This window comes from Sphaeramia orbicularis, chromosome 9 (assembly GCF_902148855.1).
Source record: "Sphaeramia orbicularis chromosome 9, fSphaOr1.1, whole genome shotgun sequence".
NCBI lineage: Eukaryota > Metazoa > Chordata > Actinopteri > Kurtiformes > Apogonidae > Sphaeramia > Sphaeramia orbicularis.
In genome coordinates, this window is record NC_043965.1 from 47,937,343 (window position 1) to 47,959,707 (window position 22,365).

Below are 22,365 nucleotides of genomic sequence, written 5' to 3' on the forward strand. Positions count from 1 at the left end.
TTTTCTATAATCTATAATATTGGATTGGTATCACTGATACCAGCCAGAATTTTACTGGGTATCAGATCGGAAGGAAATTCGTGGCATCAAACATCACTAATTTCTAGAGTAACAAGTGTCTCGGCTGCCTCATCTGTCCTCAAACCACAGTTTTTACCAAAGTAAAGGTCAGTGACAAAGTACAAAGGCCCAAAAGCACCTATCAATCTAAAATGTTTAATATCTATTGATCCACGAATCTTATCAATCCATGTAAATAACTGGCGAAAAATACAGTTTGTCTACAACATTGATTCACCAGTAAAACCCATGGAGTTGGATCAATAACAGTGGATGGACACACTGGGTTTATGTTCAGTTTATGAGAGATTGGACTGAAAAAGTCATGTTTTATTCTTCTTTCTGTTTTGATATAATAACTTTTGAATTTACTCAGTTTTCATGAACATTTACATGATCAATAAATTAAATATAGGAAAATACATGATTTACACTGAAAAATGCAAAATACAGAGGATAATACTAGAATAAATCACTTAAGAAAGGTTAAATAGAGAAAAAAAATTCATTTGTAAACTGACACAAAAGTATCACTGGGTCTTTTAGGGTTAATGCGAAGTTTGTGTTGACATAGTCTAACTCCATTTCTTAGTTATTGTAATAACAGAAATTATTACTATGGAAGAAACCACAACATTAGTTTAGAACTGTGTTTTTCAACCTTAGGGTCAAGACCTCATGTGGGGTCGCCTGGAATTCAAATGGGGTTGTCTGAAATTTCTAGTAATTGATAAAAATAAAAATAAAAACTTTCTCATAAAAAATATGTGGTGAGTTGAGAGATAATCCTAATCCATAAAAGACATGACAAACTCTGAGTCTGAAACTGAAGCACTGTGGTTCTGTTTATCTGTCAAATGTTCATTGTGGTCAGTTTCAGATGCAGCAGCTCTTTCATAATTCATAGTTTGAGTTCTTGTTTGTTCAGTATTAATTGTCAGCCTCGTAAATCCAAACTGGACTGACTGTACATATCCTGACCAAGGAAACTAAAATTCTCCCTTTGTGCAGTAATCTACACCTGGCTTTTCTGCCTCCGTCCATAATAATATACATTATATAGAAATATCATTTAAAATTCATGTTTTTTTGCAACATTGTATAGCAAACTATTACATGATGAAAAACAAATTATTTTAGCAAAAAAAAAATAGTCTCCTTTTTGAATGTCTGGGGTCACCAGCAATTTGTGAACTTAAAATGGGGTCATGAGCCAAAAAAGGTTGGGAACCACTGGTTTAGAAATAGAGTTAATAACAACAGCAAACGACCATCTCCCAGAAAATGTGGGAAGATAATAATGTATAGGATGTTCTCCCAAAAGCACATACATTCAGTGAAGATTATCCCACAGTGTCAAAGCAATAACAACAAAACCTACTGAACAGCTGTTCCAACTGTGTAGAAGTTACTGAGAAAGTATCTAGAAACATTCATATCATGACGCGTTGCTCGTGATACTATTACGATGTTTGATATTTGTTGGACAGTCATCTACAGTACCGCTCTAGGGTCAAAAAGCAGACATGCATTAACTCACTGCCTTTTCATGTCTGGTTCACAGAATTTGACAATGATGAGGTTAAATGAGGTTAAATGATGTTTAAAGAAGTGTAAACAGCTGAGCATCTCTTTAACACACACACAAACTGATGCAGATGCAGACTTATAATATTAAACTAAATGTATTTCAATGAGAATCTATTGACAATCACAAACTCCACTGTTCTTGGTTTTCAGCTACAAAACTAAGACCAAGGGTCCTGTAGTCCATTATTATACATTAATTGACATTTGTTTGACCTTTCAGGGTCAGTCAAGATCAAAGGTCATGGCACCAAATGGGAGCCCATATGTGACTTCCTATCTATTGCCAATAGTAATAATATCAATATCTTCAACTGTTTTGAAGTTATAGCGCTTTGAAATTTTTCCCATTATAAACCAATGGGGATTTTTAAAAATTAAAAAAAAAAAATCATAAAAAATTAAAACATTAAAAAAAAAACAATATTTCTCAATTCTTTGGACAAACTTGGTAGACCTTGCCCCAAGGAACCTCTGCTATGAATTTCAATTGATTCTGGCAGACGGTTTTGGAGAAGAAGCGTCTTAAAACATTTTTTACAGACAACAACTGATGCCAATAGTCCATTGGACTAAAAATAGGAGAACACAACAACTTTTTCCAGGAGATCTGTTGGATTTAAAAACATTAAAAGACAAACCCAAATGTAATTTTTATTCCTGGTAGTCCTTTACTTTATTTTGTATTGAAAAAAGCAAAAAAACAGAGGATAATATTTCAATAAATGTTGATAAATCACTTAAGAATGGTTAAATTGAGAGAAAATTTCATTTGGGAGCTTGTATTATAACAGATGAACAGAAGCCTATCATCCATCCCAGTTATTTAAATGTCTAGTAATCATCAGCTAAAATGTCATGACTGTCACAGCAGGTAAAATAATTATGTATTAATTGACAAACTCTTGAAACGTGCTTGTGTTATCTGACACATTATGCTTAATGTGATTGTACTGCAGTTAGGTGATCTCTGTAACTATTCACAAACACTCCAACAAATAGGTAATAAATAGATAATAAATACAACGCAGGTGCCTGGAAAACAGAAATGACGACTAAAAAAAGCAGCTCTCATTAACCACTTTCCCAACACTCCTTACAATTAATTTACTTTAAAAAGTTGCCCCTGTACTGTTTCCACCAAAACGGAAAATAATGCACCCAACCACAACCAATGTCAGGAAACAGATTGTTAGTCTCCAATCATCTGTATCAGTGTTTTCCAACCACATAAGTGTGCCGTGAGAAATCATCAGGTGTGACGTGGAAGATTATCCAGTGTCACCTGATTGGTGCAAGCGAACAGTGTGATACTGTATATACGACTGCACACACCAATGATCCACTCTACAACAGTCAAAGTGAAAGTGAACCGGACCCAATGTGGTGCCCCCCCCGGTGATGCGTGGTTCAGTGGGTTACCCATGGGACCCATGGATCTGGTTGGGGTGGGGAGGATATGCCTCTATTTTACTGTTATACGACAGACCTCAATCCGTAAACCGGTCCATCCGAGGGATCACTGACGCACCCCTCTCAGCTCTCTCATTCCTGCAAAAATGTCGCTCCCACATCCCCGATATCTCGCATCCCCCTGAGAGAGTGTCTGGTGACTGCTACCAAGGAGTTCCTCATTCTTGTAAACAAAGCTATTTCAGTTCTGTTCCCTTTCTCCACAACCGATCTATGCGAGGTGGGCTTTAAACTGTAAACTGATAAACTGAGACTTGATTTGCATTATAAATATAGTTTTTGTGACATTTTTGTTTGGTGCTGGGCCTTGTGATTTTTCTAATGTAAAATATGTGCTGTGGCTCAAAAAAGGTTGGGAAACACTGATCTATATTATAAGAGGCAAGTGGCCTCTGTGTGTGTGTGTCTCAGAAATCACACAAAACCTGTACAGAGCTGACTGCTGCAGTTTGTCATACTTCTGTATTTTTGGTCAAGGAACAGACTAGTGAAAACAGCAAACTGATAGGACCAAAATTTAGGGAGATATTAGTAATTTTGGAATACAATAGCCTTACAAATACATTGCTATGAACCGAGAACACTTTGGCGGTGACTGCTGGACAAATGCGGTACAGCATGCACAAATACACAACAGCATAAAAACGACCACATCTAGAACCCATAGATCCCCATGGGTCAATGCACTAGTAATAGCCTAACTCATACACAAATGGACAAAAGTATGTGGACACACTGAATTCAGGTGTTTCTTTTCTAACAGGGGTCTGGGATACAAAACAATAAGGACTAATATCATAATATAGTTTTATATTGGAATAAATATCATTGCATTTGTTAGTTTGGTTTAAATTGTTATCTTTGCTTCCAAAATGCCTCAGAGATGATTTTGACTTCATTTCTCTAAACATTGATTTTGTTTGTTGTCGTTTTTTTGAGTGACTTTGATTTTAAATGTTTTAGCTTTAGATTTCTAAACTACCACAACTAATCATCTACTTTCTTCACAGAAAAATCTCCCATTAAACTCTAAGGAAATATTGATGTTTATAGACTATATGGTCATAAATATTGGGACACATCATGTCTACAGCTGTAAGATGTCCTGTTCATGAGGATTTGACATAGAAACATCAATATTAATAATCAATACGGTATTTATTCCGATATAAAACTATATTATGGCAAAAAAAAAAATAAAATAGGAAAGGAAATTGGACTATTAAAATGGATTTCATTTGATGATAAATTCATATCAAGAAAATTTGACGATGGATTAAAAAATTGGGCAGAAAAGGGAATTACAGCCATATGCACGACTAAAAAAAATGGGAGAAATGAAAAGCTTCCAGGAGCAAAAAAAAATCCATATAATTGAACTAATCAGGACTTCTTTAGATACCTGCAAATGAGGGACGATTACATCAAAGATATTCGAACAAGTGAGGATAAAATACATCCTATCATAAAGCTAATTGTTCCAGCTTATGGTAATGCTATCCTAAAAACTGTGTCAGTTCTGTATTGTTGTGTGATGGATTCTAGAAAAGAGTCAGCATTATATGATAAAACCAAATGGGAAAGAGAGCTGGGTGAGGAGATCCCACAGACAACATGGTATGATATGTGGCAAACACACCAGTCAAAATCACAATCATTTAAATGGAGAGAATTTAATTGGAAAAATCTAATTCGTTATTTCATCACACCTAAAATTAAAAGTAAACAAATGAAAACTCAACAGCTGTGTTGGACACTTTGTAATCACATGGATTCAGATCACACACACATTTTGGAAATGTAGAAAAATTCAACCCTTCTAGGGGAAGGTTCACTCAGCTCTCTGTGATGTGTTGAGATATGCAACCCAAAACTCTGGTCTTGTTCTTTACCTCAGACATTTGGAAGAAACAGTCCATAAAGGAGACAGATTTCTTGTCAAGATCCTCCTACATAAACCGAAGATGAAAGAAAATCTCTTTAGAAAAAACTGGGGAAAATTGCTGACATTCAGGGACAAATGTGTCTATAAAGGGACCTAAACACATTCTGACACCAACACAGGCTGTTCGTTTCATCAGTTTGTTTTCTGTTCTTTTGTTTCTGTTCTTGCTCCTCAACCTGAAGAGATTGGATTGGATTATACTGATAAAAATGAAAAATAAATAAAAATTGTAAAAAAAAAAAAAAAAACAACCAAAAAACTATATTATGACATTTGTCATTATTGTTTTGTGCGCCAGACCCCTGTTAAGACACACCTGAATTCCTGAAGGTCCACATCCTTTTGTCTATATAGAGCACAGGTGTCAAACGCATTTTGGTTCAGGGGCCATATTTAGCCCAATTTGATCTCAAGCGGGCCAGACCAGTAAAATAATGACTTAATAACCTATAAATAATGACAGATCCAAGTTTTTCTTTTTGTTTTAGAACAAAAATCCCCAATTCAATTATGAAAATATTTACATTTTACAAAAAAGATGTGAATAACCTGAAAAAAAAGAAATTTCATTTGAAAAATTAGTGCAATTTTAAAAATATTATGCCTTGATTTATTATTTATACATGTACATTACACACAGTGTTACATAAACATTTGGTAACAGGCAGAATATTGTTACAATTTTGGAGTTTGGAACTAAAATTTGAAGAATTTCTACAATATTACATCTCTTATTATTAACACAACTACAGATCACAGTGGATCCATAAATGCACAAAACATTTAGTAACAGGCAGAATATTGTTAAAATTGCACATTTGGGATTGTTCATCTTTGTTTTTATTTATGTATTTATTTGTATTTTGTTGTGAAAGAATAGTTTTGTAAACGTAAATATTTTCACAGTGTAATCTTATTTTTTCACTTCAATTTTTTCCACATAATTTTTCACAAAGAAAATTTGTAGTTGTCATTATTTATGGGTTATTGTGTTGTTATTTTTACTGTAGATCACATTGGTCTGTATGTGGAACCTGAACCAAAATGATTTGGACAACCTGGACTGTTCAGGTTCATTTTTGCACTTTCATCCTGCAGGGCCGGAATGGAACCTTTGGCGGGCCAGATTTGGCCCCCGGGCCGCATGTTTGACACCTGTGATATAGAGTATGACTTAGGTAAGTATGATATGAGGATAATGATATGACATATGCCTGTTCACTGCACGTCCAAACCAAAAACAGTCCTGCTCTCTTTCCGCTATAAAACTGCCTTATGTCGTGTACAAACCTGGTGGATTTAGGATTTGTTTCTGCAGTGAAATGGCCTGGACTTCAACCCGGACCTGTCAAAGTCCAGCCTGTGAATAAATAATAAGAACCGACCGGTGCAGGGGGTCCTCTAAGGTCAGGACTAAAACCAGGTCGATCGGACTACTGCCTGATTAAAGGACCCTGTGGTCACGGAAAATCCAGTAACCTCACAGGGAAAGTCATGTGCACAGAATGCCTTTGACCCTTCATGTGAGTCACGGTAGAAATGTGTCTGCAGTTAAAAAACAAGAAAAAAAAAAACAGTGAGCAGTCGAGCAACGAGGACACGTTAACAATCAGACCTCTTATTTTATGGGTTGTCTCTCATAAGCAGATCAACAACTTGAAATAAACAGTGTAATTTCCCTGAGCCAAAGAGATTTACCACCAGAAAGAAAAGGCTCCTGTGGAAATTACCACTGAATATGCTTTCAGTATATTACAACTTTACGTTTTAATGTCACACTAAGGATTAAAATAGATATTTCAACAATAACGTTGTACTATTTCAAGAAAAAAGTGATATTTTGAGAAAAATGTTAAAATACTACAACGAAAATTATTGAATTTCAATAAACAATCTAAATATAATTTGAATAATCTAAAATTACAAAGTGACAGAAAAGTTGTCACACTTCCAAGATGAAACATCGCTGCTGCTGATTTTTTTTTTTTTAGTTTAGACGTCTTATTTCATACAGATAAAACAATTATTTATTCTTACAATTTTACACCATTTTTCTTAAATTTGTTCCAATTTTAGTTTCATTACGACTTTTTTCTGGGACAATAGCAATAGGCCGATACCAATGTTTTAGAGTGTTTACTTTTCAATGTTTTCAGTATTGTTTTGTTCCTGTCATAACATATAACAAGACAAGACAAGACAAGACAAGACAAGACAAGATAAGATAAGATAAGATAAGATAAGATAAGATAAGATTTTATTGATACCACCGCGGGGAAACTGCAGTGTTTACAGCAGCAAAAATACAAAAAAACAAAGTGCAGAAAGACAGGCAGAAACATTCAAAAGTGCATGAGGTGAAGTATTTTACATATTACTTATATTACTTTTTATTACTTATTATCAATGAATTAGGTTTTAATTAATAGCAACACATCTATTACAAAAATCTGGGCAGATACTGATTGTGATGTTACCATAACAACCAGTGTCAATATAAATGAGATTTCCTGTTTTTATATTTTTTGGTTTTTGTTGTTATTTATTCACCAGGAAAATAAATGTCACATGTGCATAAACTCAATGGTGTAAATTTATGAAACAACAGCAGATAAATATTGGTTTCAGTTCCATGTTCAGTTGGTGTAAGTTAGTAAGGTGTTGAAGACTGCACTGACATATTGATTATAGATGTCATTGGACTGGTTTGTTGTTGTTTATATCTGTAGATATTTTTATATATACTTTTATACTGTTGTTATTGTTGCTGTTATTTCTATACAGGGTGGGGAAGCAAAATCTACAATGAACATTTAGTTGTTTTTTCTCAGCAGGCACTTCGTCAGTTGTTTTGAAACCAAACATATATTGATGTCATAATCATACCTAACACTATTATCCATACCTTTTCAGAAACTTTTGCCCATATGAGTAATCAGGAAAGCAAACGTCAAAGAGTGTGTGATTTGCTGAATGCACTCGTCACACCAAAGGAGATTTCAAAAATAGTTGGAGTGTCCATAAAGACTGTTTAGAATGGAAAGAAGAGAATGACTATGAGCAAAACTATTACGAGAAAGTCTGGAAGATACTATTAAAGAAGAATGGGAGAAGTTGTCACCTGAATATTTGAGGAACACTTGTGCAAGTTTCAGGAAGCGTGTGGAGGCAGTTATTGAGAAAGAAGGAGGACACGTAGAATAAAAACATTTTCTATTATGTACATTTTCTTGTGGCAAATAAATTCTCTTGACTTTCAATAAACTAATTGGTCATACACTGTCTTTCAGTCCCTGCCTCAAAATATTGTAAATTTTGCTTCCCCACCCTGTATACATACATTTTATATATATATCCTTTTCCTTTAATACTTTTTATGGTTGTTTCTGGTTCTGGAATAAAGGATGAGTCGTCATTTTCACACATCTGTTTCGCATTTATACAATTTTTTTTCACCTATTCAAATGATCACTTCATCAAATTGAAGCAAATAATCAATGGATTAATTGATTACAGAAATAATTGATGGCTGCAGCTCTGGTGATAGACTGTATATCAAATCAGATCAAATCAAATTAAACTGGATTTATTTACAGTAGCTCCAAAAAAAAAAAAACAGTATCAGTTCATCAAAAATCAATACGCAAAGAGCTGATACGACAGCAGATAAATATTTCCCAGTGTCATCAGTGAGTGTCAACATATTCTGTGTTAAGCTGATGGCAGTTTAAAAGGCGCTGATTGGCCGATGCATGTGTTCATCCTAATATTATGGGTCCAACCCTTGAACTCTATCTATAACCTTTAGCTTGTTGTGCCACTTCACTCAGTGTAATAACAACATAGGGATGATATAAAGTACAAAAATACTCGTGCCTCTCACCAGGTATCGTCAAAGATCCACCGAAGAAATAAATCAAAAATAAAAAAAACAGCACAAATGCTTCCACTTTATCTCCTTACAACAAAGAAATTAGATCAGGCAGGAACCCTGGAGTCAGATTGGGTCAGATAGAAGATCAAATGTCCACCTCCCCTGTGGAGCTTTGTAAGCACCACATCAGCACCACTTTTCAGCGCCGGCTAATACACCTAATGGACCCCAGCATATACCGGCTGTACTCCCCCGAGACCGCATGTGTGTGTGAGTGGGTGTGTGAAAGACAAAGGACTGGAGATAAGTAGACAGAGACACACACAGGAAACAAAGGGGGCGATAAAGAGGCCAGTAAACACCATGTACACATTAAATCTGCTGCTGATTTGACGCTGCTCTCATTTTCCACTCAACTTGTGTTTCCTGATCTTTTAGGCTTTTGACAACTGTAAAACTGTACCAAGTTTGAACAAACATTAGGCAATATTTGTACTAGGGATGTAACGATTACCGGTATAACGATAAACCGCGGTAAAATTCCCGACGGTTAGTATTACCGCTTAAATTCTAATTATCATGATAACCGTGTTTGATTACCGCACTTTGAAAACTAATGGTACTGCTCATTTCCTGGAGAAGCAGCAGCACTCCAGGCACTATCTATCTATCTATCTATCTATCTATCTATCTATCTATCTATCTATCTATCTAGCTATCTACGAAAAAGAAACTCAAACAACTCAAACTTGATATGGAAAATGGTCAAACAGTGGCCATAAGGTGACATCTTTAATGCACATTTGTATATTTGATTGTTTACATCTTCATACTTTAATGTTTCTGCCAACAGAAAGTACATTGTGGCTATTATTTAATTTTATTCATGTAATTTTCAAAATACAACTTGGTTAAATTATTTCAGTGTGTGTATTAGTACTTTTTGAGCATTTTGAGCACAATTTCAACAATATCGCAATAATAATGATAACCGTGATAATTTTGGTCACAATAACCATGATATGGAATTTTCATATCGTTACATCCCTAATTTGTACTAAGCCATTAAAGGGTTAATAAGAATTAATACCCCCACCACCACACACACACACACCATCTCCATGCAGCTGTTGATATTCTTATCCAAGTCATAGACATTTTTAGAATTATATCAAAATGAGATTTCAGTGCAATGGCTCAGAGGGCAGCAGGAAGAAATAAAACAAACACTATAAGATCAAATAAATATGCATATAAAAACTATGCATCAACTAATAAAAACTATGTTTTTAACTATATATTAAGTTAATTTATCTTTCATAATATTCTCCCTTCAACAAGTGATATGAGCTTTTTTTTTTAAGCATCTTTACTCCAACGCTGTAAAGGCAAGTACATCTGTGTCCCACTACAGAGCTGACATGAACGATGAAGGCGTTTCTGTAATCCACGGATACAGATAATGTCATTGTTTCTGAATCAAAAATCTGTGAGAACAGTTCCAGATACATCGATTATATCAATGTCATTATGATGCTTTTAAACCATGTCTCAGAAATTCTGTTCATTTGTAGAATTAGGTTTCAGCAGTGGTCACAGTGGATCATTGTGACCGTCCCACAGTGGAAGTGCAGTACACATGCAGCATGAAGTCAGACATTGGATGTATTATATGTTCATTTCTTATCTGAGCTGTCTTTGTAAAACTGGCTTTGGCCTTGTTCCTAATCCACATACATGACACACATCAGTTCTCTTGTCTCATTCTTTGGAGTTTTTCACGTGTCCATGTGTCTCTATAAGGACTGTCCATCTGACTGTCAGTCCATCCATAAGGGCCCATTATACAACATCTCCACAATAGCTTGTCCTTAAATTTTCTACAGAAATGTAGTTTGACTCCTTTGACCTATTTGACCATAAGTTATGATTTCAGAATATGGTGTTTTCAACCCATAATGGCCAACAGAGGAGAAGAAATGAATTTGGTTGCAGACAAACTAAAAAAAAAAAAAAAAATCTGTGTTTTTGGTGAGTATAGTGTATTTTATGAACATTTGTACATTTTTGTCATTTTATTCAGTAAATATTGCTGATTGTTGTACATCAGAGGTGTCCAGCTCATTTTAGTTCAGGTCTCCAGCAGGATAGACTAGTAAAATAAGAACATAAATACCTATAAATAATGTCAACTCCAACTTTTTCTCTGTGATTGATAACGAAAAAAAGTAAAATTACACACTGAAAATGTTTACGTCTACAAACTATCCTTCAAAAAATGTGAATAAAATCAACCTGAGATTTCTTAAGAGTTCCACTTCCAGATAAATACCCTCCTTACATCCACGTTCCTCATTCTTCAGCCTTCTTAACCGCTATAGCAGTGAGGTTGGACATCACACCCTGAGCTCATTTTGTTCGCGGACACTGACTTGTGTACATCCATGGTCACGTGCATTTGGTAGGTGTCGTAGCCACTGTTTTTTAGATGGATGTTACACTGTGTAGAAGCTTTAATGTACAAAAAAGACTGGAAAGATAAAAATGATCCACAGTGTATTACTGACATTTCTACCAAACCGTAGTCTTTTCCTAAACCTAACTATAGCGGGTGTTTTTTGTCTAACCTTAAAAACCTGCTGGAGCTTGAAGTCGAACTCTAGTGTCTGATGGAAAAGTCTTGGATTTTGCAGATACTTCAATTCCATTTTAGCCCTGGATGATACATGGTGAGCAGAAATGCACAATGGCAACATATTTTTTCCGGTGTCTGAACTGTCTAACTTAGGAAGAGAGATAGTTCCACAGGGACGGAGCCCTAACGGCGAGAGCACAATCACCCTTGAACGTGCAGAGGGAGCAGGGTATAAATAAGAGACCTTGGTGGGACAATGGGAGTGGCCTAGAGGAGGAATAGGGCTACAAGGGGTCGGAAATGTATGAAGGGTCCAGACCATGTAGGGCTAAGTAATTAGTAAAGCAGTCCTGCTCTCTTTGTCCCTCCTCGCTGGTCTCTCTCAGTCATCATCAGACGTGTGTAAAATAATTTACATCAACGACCCTATGATGAAGAACTAGAAAATGTGGGTGTAGAGGAAAGAATACATGACAAAAAATGTCCAAATCAAACCAATGGCTCTGTACGTGCTGCAGTTAAAATGAGATGTCAGACCTCGTTGGAAACAGTGCCAGTCTTCAGTATCCAAACGTCTTATTACTTCCTTTTTTTCTCCACATTCTGCCTCCCTTTCCTCCCAGTCCCCCGCTCACCTTATTCCTGCTTTCGTCTCGCTAATTTGCAATTGATTATCTGTCCTCCAGCAGCTCAGTCCCATGCTCTACTCCCCCCCGCCCTCCTCCTTCTTTATCCCCTCTACACCTTCCCCGCCTCCTGGTCCGTCCCTCTGTCTACGAGTCAATTTCTCTTTAACGAGAGCTACATTTCACTCCCCGGGCCCCGAAGCCCTTCTGTGTAAATAAAACAGAGAGCACAGCCAAAAATCAATGGGCCTATTACCCCCAGAAAATGCTAAACAAGCAATATTAGCAATTCGCTTGGTAGCGGAGAACGACTGGCCTTAATGGGACTGTAGACCGACACCCCCCACCCCACCCCACCCCAACCCCACATCCCCAGCCGCCCTGCTTTCAATCTCCACATCCACTCAATGAGCCACACACATCGTAGCGTCATATCCCAGAGATAGAAAACACACATTAACGCCTGTGAAAGCTGGCATTGAAGTGCACACACAAATGCAGCCTGCACACTGAAATAATACAAAAAAACTCCCACACACACTGAAACACACACACAATAACATCCTCACACAGTATGCTGGCAGAAATTAGGGATTCACTCTCCAAAACTCTTTCCTGACAGAAATCATCGGGCACCACACAGAGCTACAGGCCACATTGTGTCTTATTTCTGCCAACACACACACACACACACACACACACACACACACATACAAACACAAACATCAACAACAGACAGTAGGATTTATAGTGTACACCCACATTTCATCAGACCAGTCTGATTAGTGCACCAGTCGAAAGCTGCATGTGTGTGTTCACATTCACACATGAATGAAGCCCACAAAAATAACACAACAACAACCAGCAAACACTTCTAAGTAAATGTCTGCAGTATATGAGCATATACACACACAACACACACACATACAAAATAAACATGTACAGTGTGACAGCTACACAAAAATGAATACATGGGTAAACACATACAAACACGTGCACACGCATACGCACAAACAGCCAAGTAAACACACAGCTACACACAAACACAGTGCAAGGCAAAGGCCAAGCACAGTAGCACAACTACACACACACACACTCGCTACACACACCATTTGTCTGGAAATGAATGTGTAGCTGCCGTGGTCCATTTAACCTGGCAGCTGATGTGTGGTTAACACAGACATTTATGCTAATGACTCTGCGTTGGAAAAAGAAAAAAAAAGAAAAAGGCGGCGGTAATGTAAAGGCTCGTTAAAGGTGAAATCCTCATTCACTGGAGTCATTTTTCAGCCCTTTTTCTCATTCGGTTACACTGGTGAAATCATTTTTCATGTGTGGAATTTCTACCCCGACCTCACAACAAAGCAGGCAAACAGACTACAATGGAATCAGTGAAAAATGGGATCAATTACTGCAGCGCCACTGTTCTTTAGCCCTGCACCAGACCTCAGATATGAAACAGATCATCAATATTTTGGACTTTACTTGGAGGTTCAATATGTAAGATTTGCACATGCTCACATAAAGTGAAGATTTTGTTTCAGTGAGCTGGTCATTTTAACATTAGCATCCTCCACGGCTAAGCTAACAACTGTCCTGTTTTTGTATTTTAAATATAATTATACAAATACTTTGTACTCTACTTAATCCATGCATACTTATGTACTTATGTTACACTGTGTTTGAGGCTATGCTGGGATCTGGTCTTTTGTTAATAGTCACTTACTCCATTTCAACGCTAATTGCAGCTAGTTAATACAACAGGGGAGACAGTGACGAAGACGGCAAAAAGCATAGTTTTGCAAAAGCACCTGTACAAGTCCCGTACATAGAAATCCAGATACTGTTAGCTTAGACATGGATTTAGCTAATGTCAATATATTTCCAGCTCTAACATAAACTTCTCATTAACATACAAGCATGCACGGACTTTATGTATCACACTTTTCAACATCAGCTTCAGAAGGTAGCCAACATGGAGAAACAAAACATAAAACTGCCTCTAGGGGTCTCTCCATACGAGTAATAAGAGGTGCTAACGGATAATGTCATGAAGTTGCATGGGATTATGGGGGTTGTGGTTTTTACCACTGTTGTCGAAAAACCGCTGTATTTCTTGCATCCCACACAGATTGAGTTACTACAGCTGAGATAATGTATTAAATGTGTGTTCACATTATGTTTAATGATGTAGATTGAATTTTTATGACTGCATTCCACCAGTAATATGAAAAGATATTTAATGCCAACTACATTGGATCAAAGTATGGATTTTTCTGAATTGGATCACTGATGGAAACAGTTGCTATAATTTACTTTTTATACAAAAGTCAACCAGCATAAAACTGTCTAACTTATTTTATATACAGCGTATTGATATTTTAATGCAGAACAATCACATTGCAACACTTATGGCTTTTCTAATATTAAATTTATGGATCATTAAAAATATATGACAAATATATTTTAAACAAATAATTTGAAATTACAGTGTGATTTTTTCAAATGTACAGTTGAACTGTACAGCTTATATAAATTAGGTTAGGTGGGTAAAGTGTATGAGATGAGAGTAGGCATAATAAGCTACACCTCTTTTTTTTCAGCGCGTTTTGTTTTTCTTTTTTGGGCCTTTGGGTACCTAATATGTTTAGAGTTCTATTTTTTAAGCATGTGTGTTAGACTACCCATTTTCTGTATGATAAATACCATTAAATACATGTATATATTTATTCATTACCTTAATAAGGATCAAATCCAAAATAAATGATTCAATCAAAACTAAATTCCTAGCTACGGACTGATGTTGTTCTAACCACTTCTACTTTGTCGCCCTCTATATTTGCATAGTGACTGAAAAATCTGCTTCCTACCTGCTTGTGCATCTCAATGTTGAGTCCGTACGACATTTCGTAGTACTGAAAGACACAAAGATCAAAGCAAAGTCAAACAAAGGCGTCCTCTCTGTTCCTCTTTTTGCCGAAAATACATGTGCATTTGTGTTCACAGAAACACTCGGTGAAACTCACCATGACATAGTGTCTTTGCATTTCAGTTTTCTCACTGGCCAGTTTCTCACACTCCAGTTTCAGACTGTGAGGCAGAAGGAAAATGTTAAACTATTGTGCATCACGATCATGTAAAAGAACATCCATGGGTTATTGTGAATTAAAAATGTTTTAAAATTTAACAAAATGTGACTCTAAACTGGAGATACCATTTATAGCAGATAAAACTGAGCACGAGAGACTACATCCTCTTTCTTTTCATTTTGCATTTCTAGATCTAAAGTAGCAAAGACAAAAAAATCTAGATGTGAATCATACCAGTTTTCTCTGCAGACAGACACTTACTCAGCAGGTACGGTAGGTGCAGTAATTAATGGATCAATATACAACCACACAAACCTCATCATATATTCTTACAGTGTGAGTAGATGCCCCAAACTGCACCATCAACAAAAAAGCAACCCTGTAATGAGGATCCATTTTACAACTGAGCTCACGCAAAAGCTTTGAATGTTGCTTTATTACGGGAAAGCTTTCCTCCAACATCTGCTTCATGAGATAAAGGTCAGGTGCACGATTTTATCAAGTACAGTGAAGACAGAGACATTATATAGAACTGCAATGATTCCTTAAACAGTTGTGGGTGGCGGAATAGAACGGTACGTTTTGATAATAAATTTCAGCAATCTGAATTTAAAAAATAGTCTAAATTCTGTTATTTCAGCTTCTTAAATTGGACTATTTTAGAGTTACTTTTCTCCTGTATGATATTAAAGTGACTACGTGTGATTAAAGTCATTTGTCATCTTATGAAACCTCTAGGGAAGCACTGATCAAGCACTGATTTTCATCACTTTGTAACATTTTATAAATCACACAAAGAGTTAATGATGGAAATCATTGGCAGGTTACTCAATAAAAAGAATTAGCAGTTGCTGCAGAAACGTTTTTGCCAATTACTGATGTGTGAATGTGAAGAATCAACTAAAAAGTGTAAAAATGTTGGATAAACACATAAAAAAAAAATCAGTGTCTTCTAAACTGAAAGTCTTTTCGGGTGCTGATGGCACATCTTTGTTTGTGTATAAATAATTTTCTCAAGCCAGAGTTTTGAGGAAACTCAGGTTTTCATCTCTTAAATGATGTCAAATCTTAGCGGGAGTTAAATTAGTACAAGATGATGTTCCCAATAACCAACGTGCCGTGTTTTTCTCCATGTCCTATTGCCTTCTGTCTTGCTGCTGTGTGGCAGTTGGATCATGGCGGTGTGCAGACAGTAAATAGACTGGGTTGAGCTCATTCAGCCCCAGGAACCGGCCCCACAGACCTGGACGGCGGCTTCATCTCACCAGGCCATTGGCTCAATAATTACTGAGGCGGCCAGAGGTGGGCCATTATTATGCATTGGTATCATGTTTATGGTTCTGCCCCCAAGCAATGTATTTCACACTTCATCATGTTGGGTAAAAAGTATTTCACACCACTTACACTCGGAGAGAGATGTGAATACCAAGGCTGATGGGGTTTACCTGCGGACAGGACTGACCTGAAACAAATGCGCTTCAGTCCAGTCCTTTACAGAGGGACTGGACTGAACAGGATCCTAATGGATCTCAGAACCTCCTAGGTGCATGTTTGTTCAGGTTTAATTTTTCAGTTACATCTTAATCAATCAGATGCTGTTGTTTTTTTCTTTAAATTTCACGTTATTGCGTCAGGCATTTCCCAGAAGATTTTGGTCATAGAGGGTGAGACATTTCTGACCTGTGAGAGTCAAGTCAATGGACACCAGAGGAATGAATGTCTGCTGAGCTCATCTGGATCTTGGACTTTTAAAAGCTAAATCAGAAAAGCAGAACAGTTCGTTGCCTCCTTATTTCCCAGGTCCTGCTCCACTCACCTGTGGTACTGGGCTTGGAGAAACTGGAACTCCTCCTTGATCCGGTCGCAGGACTCGGTGACGGTGAATTTGAACGGCTGTCCCGGCTGGTGTGGGACCTCAGGAACCCAAACCAAAGCGTGCGACGTGGAGGGGGAAAGAGAGGAACAACTGAGCCACCAAAGTTCAGTGTCACGACACACGCATACAAAGGCGAGACTGTGGCTGACAATAGGCCTCTCTGATTCGGATGGCCTTTCGGGTTTCACTCAGTCTCCTTCACTCACACGTTAGCCCACGCACACTCCACAGCAGACACACTCACATACAGCTGCAGCACTTCGGACAATGAGCGCAATTGTCCGTGCGGGCGCGCGGTGGCACGGAAACTTGATCTAAACAGATTACGCATCAGGCGCGCGGCTGTTCATCTCGCACTGTTTTGACAGATTGTGTCTTGGCTACTTACCGGATGCCGCGCCGGGGGGTACATCTTGCTCAGATCACGAATCATTAAAAATGTATTACAAAGTTCATCAATCTACAACAGAAAAAAAAAATCAAATGTGTGGGTGCACGGATGTTTTCCCGTGCGTAAAGGTCAGTCAGTGTCCGGTGGGCAGGCTATGTGCGCGCCCCGGACGGTCTGGAAACATCCTCGGACATTTGTCTTGTGGAGAGTATTAGAAAAGTCCATTCAGTGTAGGAGTTACTTCAGTTCCTCCTTTGCCACAGTCTCCTGCGCGTTATTATTCTATGCGCAAAAGCTTCAAATTCAGCCAGCACCAACACTCTTTCCCTATTTCTTTTTATTTTTCCCTTGTTGAAAGTCGTCTTCTTTCACATTATGACCCTTCTTGTCCAAGCCGTTCTGCTGCGTCCCATTGTCACGCATTAATCGGTTAATTTCCTCCAGTCTCCGTTAATAGTCGCATCCATACAGAAGCGGCGGCGGCGGCGCGAGCGGCTCACCGACTGTAGCAGCCTACCCCTCGTGAAGCCAAATTTAGAAAGCAACCAGTCGTACACGAGCGCAATTACATATTCACAACAATTATATGAGCCCGTAACCGTGACGTCGGGACGTGTAGTTTAATTCATATTAGCCGATAATAAGCACTACAGATGTGCGTCTTCCGAAAAGAACTACAACTTCCCGGCAGCTCCGCGACGCCCCTGGGAGCCAATGGTGTGTGGCCTCGAGGAGGAGCGGCCATTAGAGGCGACCAATAGCGGAGGGGATGCGCGCTCCATGTCCGTGCCAATCACAGACTCCTTGGCCAATCAGAGCCAACAGGATGCAATTTATGCAGACTCCCCACGTGGGGCTCAGTGTGGCACTAAAACATGTCACAGGGATTAATCTGGAAACTATCTGTTACCTTATGTGTGTGTTTTTTTTATAGAGAGACGTCCGGGCGGAGGGGATCATATAGCCTCTAGGTATCTTGTACTTTTCCTGTTCCTTTTTGATTGAATCGTCTATTAAAACAGTCTGCGTTTACCTTCCCAGATTGCATTTATGGTCCTGCAGTTAAATTCTCATTGAGCTGCCTTCTTCTGTGTCTGAGTATAAATAATACTGAGGATGCAGGAGGTAATGCAAACACTGAGGACATCCATTTGAAACACTTAGTTAGGCTGCATCACTGTTTGTTCATGTTGGACGTTAATACTGTGTCCTCTACATGTTTATTCTGTGACTTTTACTCTGGTCCTGTTGGATGAAGACCAACAATATGGTGTTCTTCTGTCCTGTCTGTCCTTCTGCACTGTAAAAAATAAATGTAGAATTAACACCAAGTAAAAGTACAACAAAAAAAAAACTGTAAGTGACAATACAATGCAAAGTTGTTTATTTGAAAAGATTTTTGTGTCAGCGACTGAATCAAACATAGCTGTAGTTTTTACAGGAAGAGTATGTGAACAAAACCAGATTTGTATGTAGAAATGATGGATTTCTATTGTTTTTAGAAAATAAAACTGTAAATTGCATGGCGGTACAGTGGTTAGCACTTGTGCCTCAAAGCAAGAAGGTCCTGGGTTCGATTCCAACACCAGTCGACGGGGGGTGGGACCTTTCTGTGTGGAGTTTGCATGTTCTCCCCGTGTCTGCGTGGATTCTCTCCGGGTACTCCCACCATCCAGAGACATGCACTGATAGGTTAATTGGTTAATCTAAATTGCCCATAGGTGTGAATGTGAGAGTGATTGTTTGTCTCTATATGTTCAGCCCTGCGATGAACTGGCGACTTGTCCAGGGTGTACCCCGCCTTCGCCCCTATGTAGCTGGGATAGGCTCCAAGCGACCCCTGTGACCCTAATGAGGATAAAGCGGGTTCAGAAAATGAATGAATGAATGAACTGTAAATTGAAAAACATTGTGGTGCCGGTTAAATTGCAAGACCATAATGTTGAAATAACGGCCTATTTGCTTTATATATATATATATATATATATATATATATATATATATATATATAAGTTATAAAATAAAAAGTAAACATTTAACAATACATTTTAAATTTGTAAATGAATGGGTTGGTAGAGTTGGTAGAGCGGCTTGTCCAATAACCAAAGGGTTGGTGGTTCCAATCCTGGGTCTGACTGTCCATTTGTCAAAGTGTCCATGGAAGACACTGAACCCTAAACTGGTCCCAGTTGGACCTGGTGGTTTTGGAAAGTGCTTTGGACACCATGAAGGTGGAGAAAATGTGCTAAATAAGTGCAGTCCATTTACCATTTAAATCCAATATTAAATCTACATGTTTAAAATGTTAAATCTACATGTTACTCCGTAAATTTGTTTACAGTTGGATGTGTTTTTTACAGTATTGTTCTGGAAACCACAGCTGCCAGTGTTTTTTTTCTGTAAAAGCAACAGGATTTTTTTTACAGTGTGTATTTAACCCTTTCATGCATGAATTATGAGAACCTTAAGCAAGATTTTTTTCCTGAGTGTTTTTATTCCTCTTTAGGCATGAAAAAAAAAAAAAAAAAAACAGTGCGATTGAATTTTTTTATGAGCCTATTTTTCATGGAGTTACAAAAATGTCCACTCAGCTGGACAGCATGCATTAAATTTTTGAAGCGAAGACACATATTTAAAACCCATCATCATAAAGTGATATACTGTGTGAAAACTATGAAATAAAAACATTTTTAATGCAGCTAATCTGATGTTTTCTTACATTTTTGTTATAGTCTAATACAAGTTATGGAGATAATATGCAAAAAAAATAATAATTTTGTTTGAGAAAATTAGCAGTTGATTTACATTCAAACATGTTAGTGCATATCAGGTTTATCAAGAACAGCAAAGTTACATTAATGGTCTGAATGTCAGTGTAGATGATGCATGAGCATCCGTTGTGTTGGTTGATATCCTCTTGAGATCCAGTGAAGTGAAAATCTTCATCTTTTTTACATTAAACAGTCATCTTGATTGGAAACTGCATAATGCAACAGTTTTTTCAGATACATTTTTTGAAATTATTTTCATTTATTTATTTTTTAATGGAATGTCCTTTGCAATGAACAGCATTTTTTTTTTTTTTTTTTTTTTTAATTAAAGCTGTCAAACTTTAGTCCCCTACAGAGGACAAAAATCCATTGCTGGGTCTCAGGAGGACAACAACTAAACCCATGACTATACAAGAGAACAGCTGGAGAATATCTGTCCACTATAGTGACCACTATGCATGAAAGGGTTAATGTCTTATCTTACTGCACTTGGATCAGAAATACACTTTACGTACTATATTTGTCCCTGATGCACCTGCAATTTATGCACAGGTTTGTCATCTTCAGAAAACATTATTTTGCTTTAAGAACACAGGAAACGCAACAGAGATATAGCATGGGTATTAATTCAAGAGCTTATGAGATGAGAGTTAGTTTGACTTTGCCTGTCATTGAACTGTCACATGGATCTGAATCTGGGTCCAGGACCTCATCCCCAGCAGGTCTGTGAAGATCACAGTGGGTTACAAGACTTTGGTTCTTAAAATTGAATTAGCATGTTAAATAAAACTATAATATTCTTTTTCCTGGGGAGTCAATAGGGTAGATGATCTAAGTGTTAATAAAGATTGTTTATAAATTGGCTACTTAACTCTTTAAAACCTGACGTGTCATCGCTGACACACCTTGGGCATATGGAGTTTGGATGGCTGTAACTCTTTCAGTGTTTGTGCAACTGGAAAAAATTCCCATAGTTTCTGAAACCTGAGATGTTGCGCTTTATACGTTTTATTGGGTCATTACAGTAATTTCACTCACACCTGTACTAGAAGCTGGAGAAGAAGCCATTAATGACATAAATTGTAAATGATTGCTAGATTTTGAAAGATCTGGGGAAAAAAAATCCTCTGGAAAAATGGGCAAATGGACTCACTCAGTATATTTTCTAACCTTATTATAGTCAACATATGAAAAGAAGTCCAGGCGGACCATTTTAGGCTTAGGGTTTAAAGGGTTAATAAATAAAACCACTAATAAAGAAAAAAGGAAATCAGTGTAAGTGATGTTAGTTTTAACATGTAGTTGGAATCATTATTGTTTAAGGGTGTTGGATCCCAATAAGTGGATCTCCAAGAATAAAAACCCAAGAACCACTGATACAAAGACAATATCACTGACTTTTGACCCCATTAAGTGATCAAAACTGTACTAAACTGTTTATTTATAGATTAGAGCTGAAACAACTAATCGATTGATCAACTTGAATCGATGGCAAAAATTTTTTGATCACAATTTTCCTGAATCAAAGCTTCATTTCCTTAATTTCTCTGCTGTTAAACATTGGTTCCACTGTTGTGTTTTACACGGACACTTATTGTGATGCACATGACGCCAGGATCAACACACAGTTGTATGTTAGTTCCATGTTCAGTTGGTAGGAGTTAGTAATGTGTTGAAGACTGACCTGACAGATGTCATTGGACTGGTTTGGTGTTGTTTATATCCATAGATATTTTTATATAAACTTTTAAACTGTTTTTATTGTTGTTGTTATTTCTATTGTTTTTTTTTTTTCAATCCTTTCACTTTTAAACTTCTTGCGGTTGTTGTTTGTCATTTTCACACAACTGTTTCACATTTTTTCTATTTTTTTCACCTATTCAAATAATCCTTTAATCAAATCAAAGAAAAAAATCAATATATTAATCAATTACAAAAATAATCAACAGCTGCAGCTCTAGCGTAGATTAGATTTGAGACTTTATTGATCCCACAATGAGGAAATTCAATGGTCAAGGCAGCGACAGAATAAAGATAT

General features: G+C 37.2%; 1 protein-coding gene across 2 annotated transcripts in view; it reads right to left on the minus strand.

The window, feature by feature from the left end:
- Positions 1-18,070, minus strand: part of LOC115425186 (transducin-like enhancer protein 4) — a 106,148-nt gene extending 88,078 nt beyond the window's left edge. For both annotated transcript variants that reach the window (XM_030142568.1, XM_030142567.1), the window contains exons 1-4: positions 17,554-18,070; positions 17,106-17,203; positions 15,227-15,290; positions 15,071-15,115 (exon numbers count right to left, since the gene is read on the minus strand). In XM_030142568.1, the coding sequence (XP_029998428.1) occupies positions 15,071-15,115; positions 15,227-15,290; positions 17,106-17,203; positions 17,554-17,598 (252 nt within the window). In that variant the 5' untranslated portion in view covers positions 17,599-18,070. The remainder of the gene's footprint in view (positions 1-15,070; positions 15,116-15,226; positions 15,291-17,105; positions 17,204-17,553) is intronic.
- Between the last annotated feature and the right edge of the window lie 4,295 nt (positions 18,071-22,365).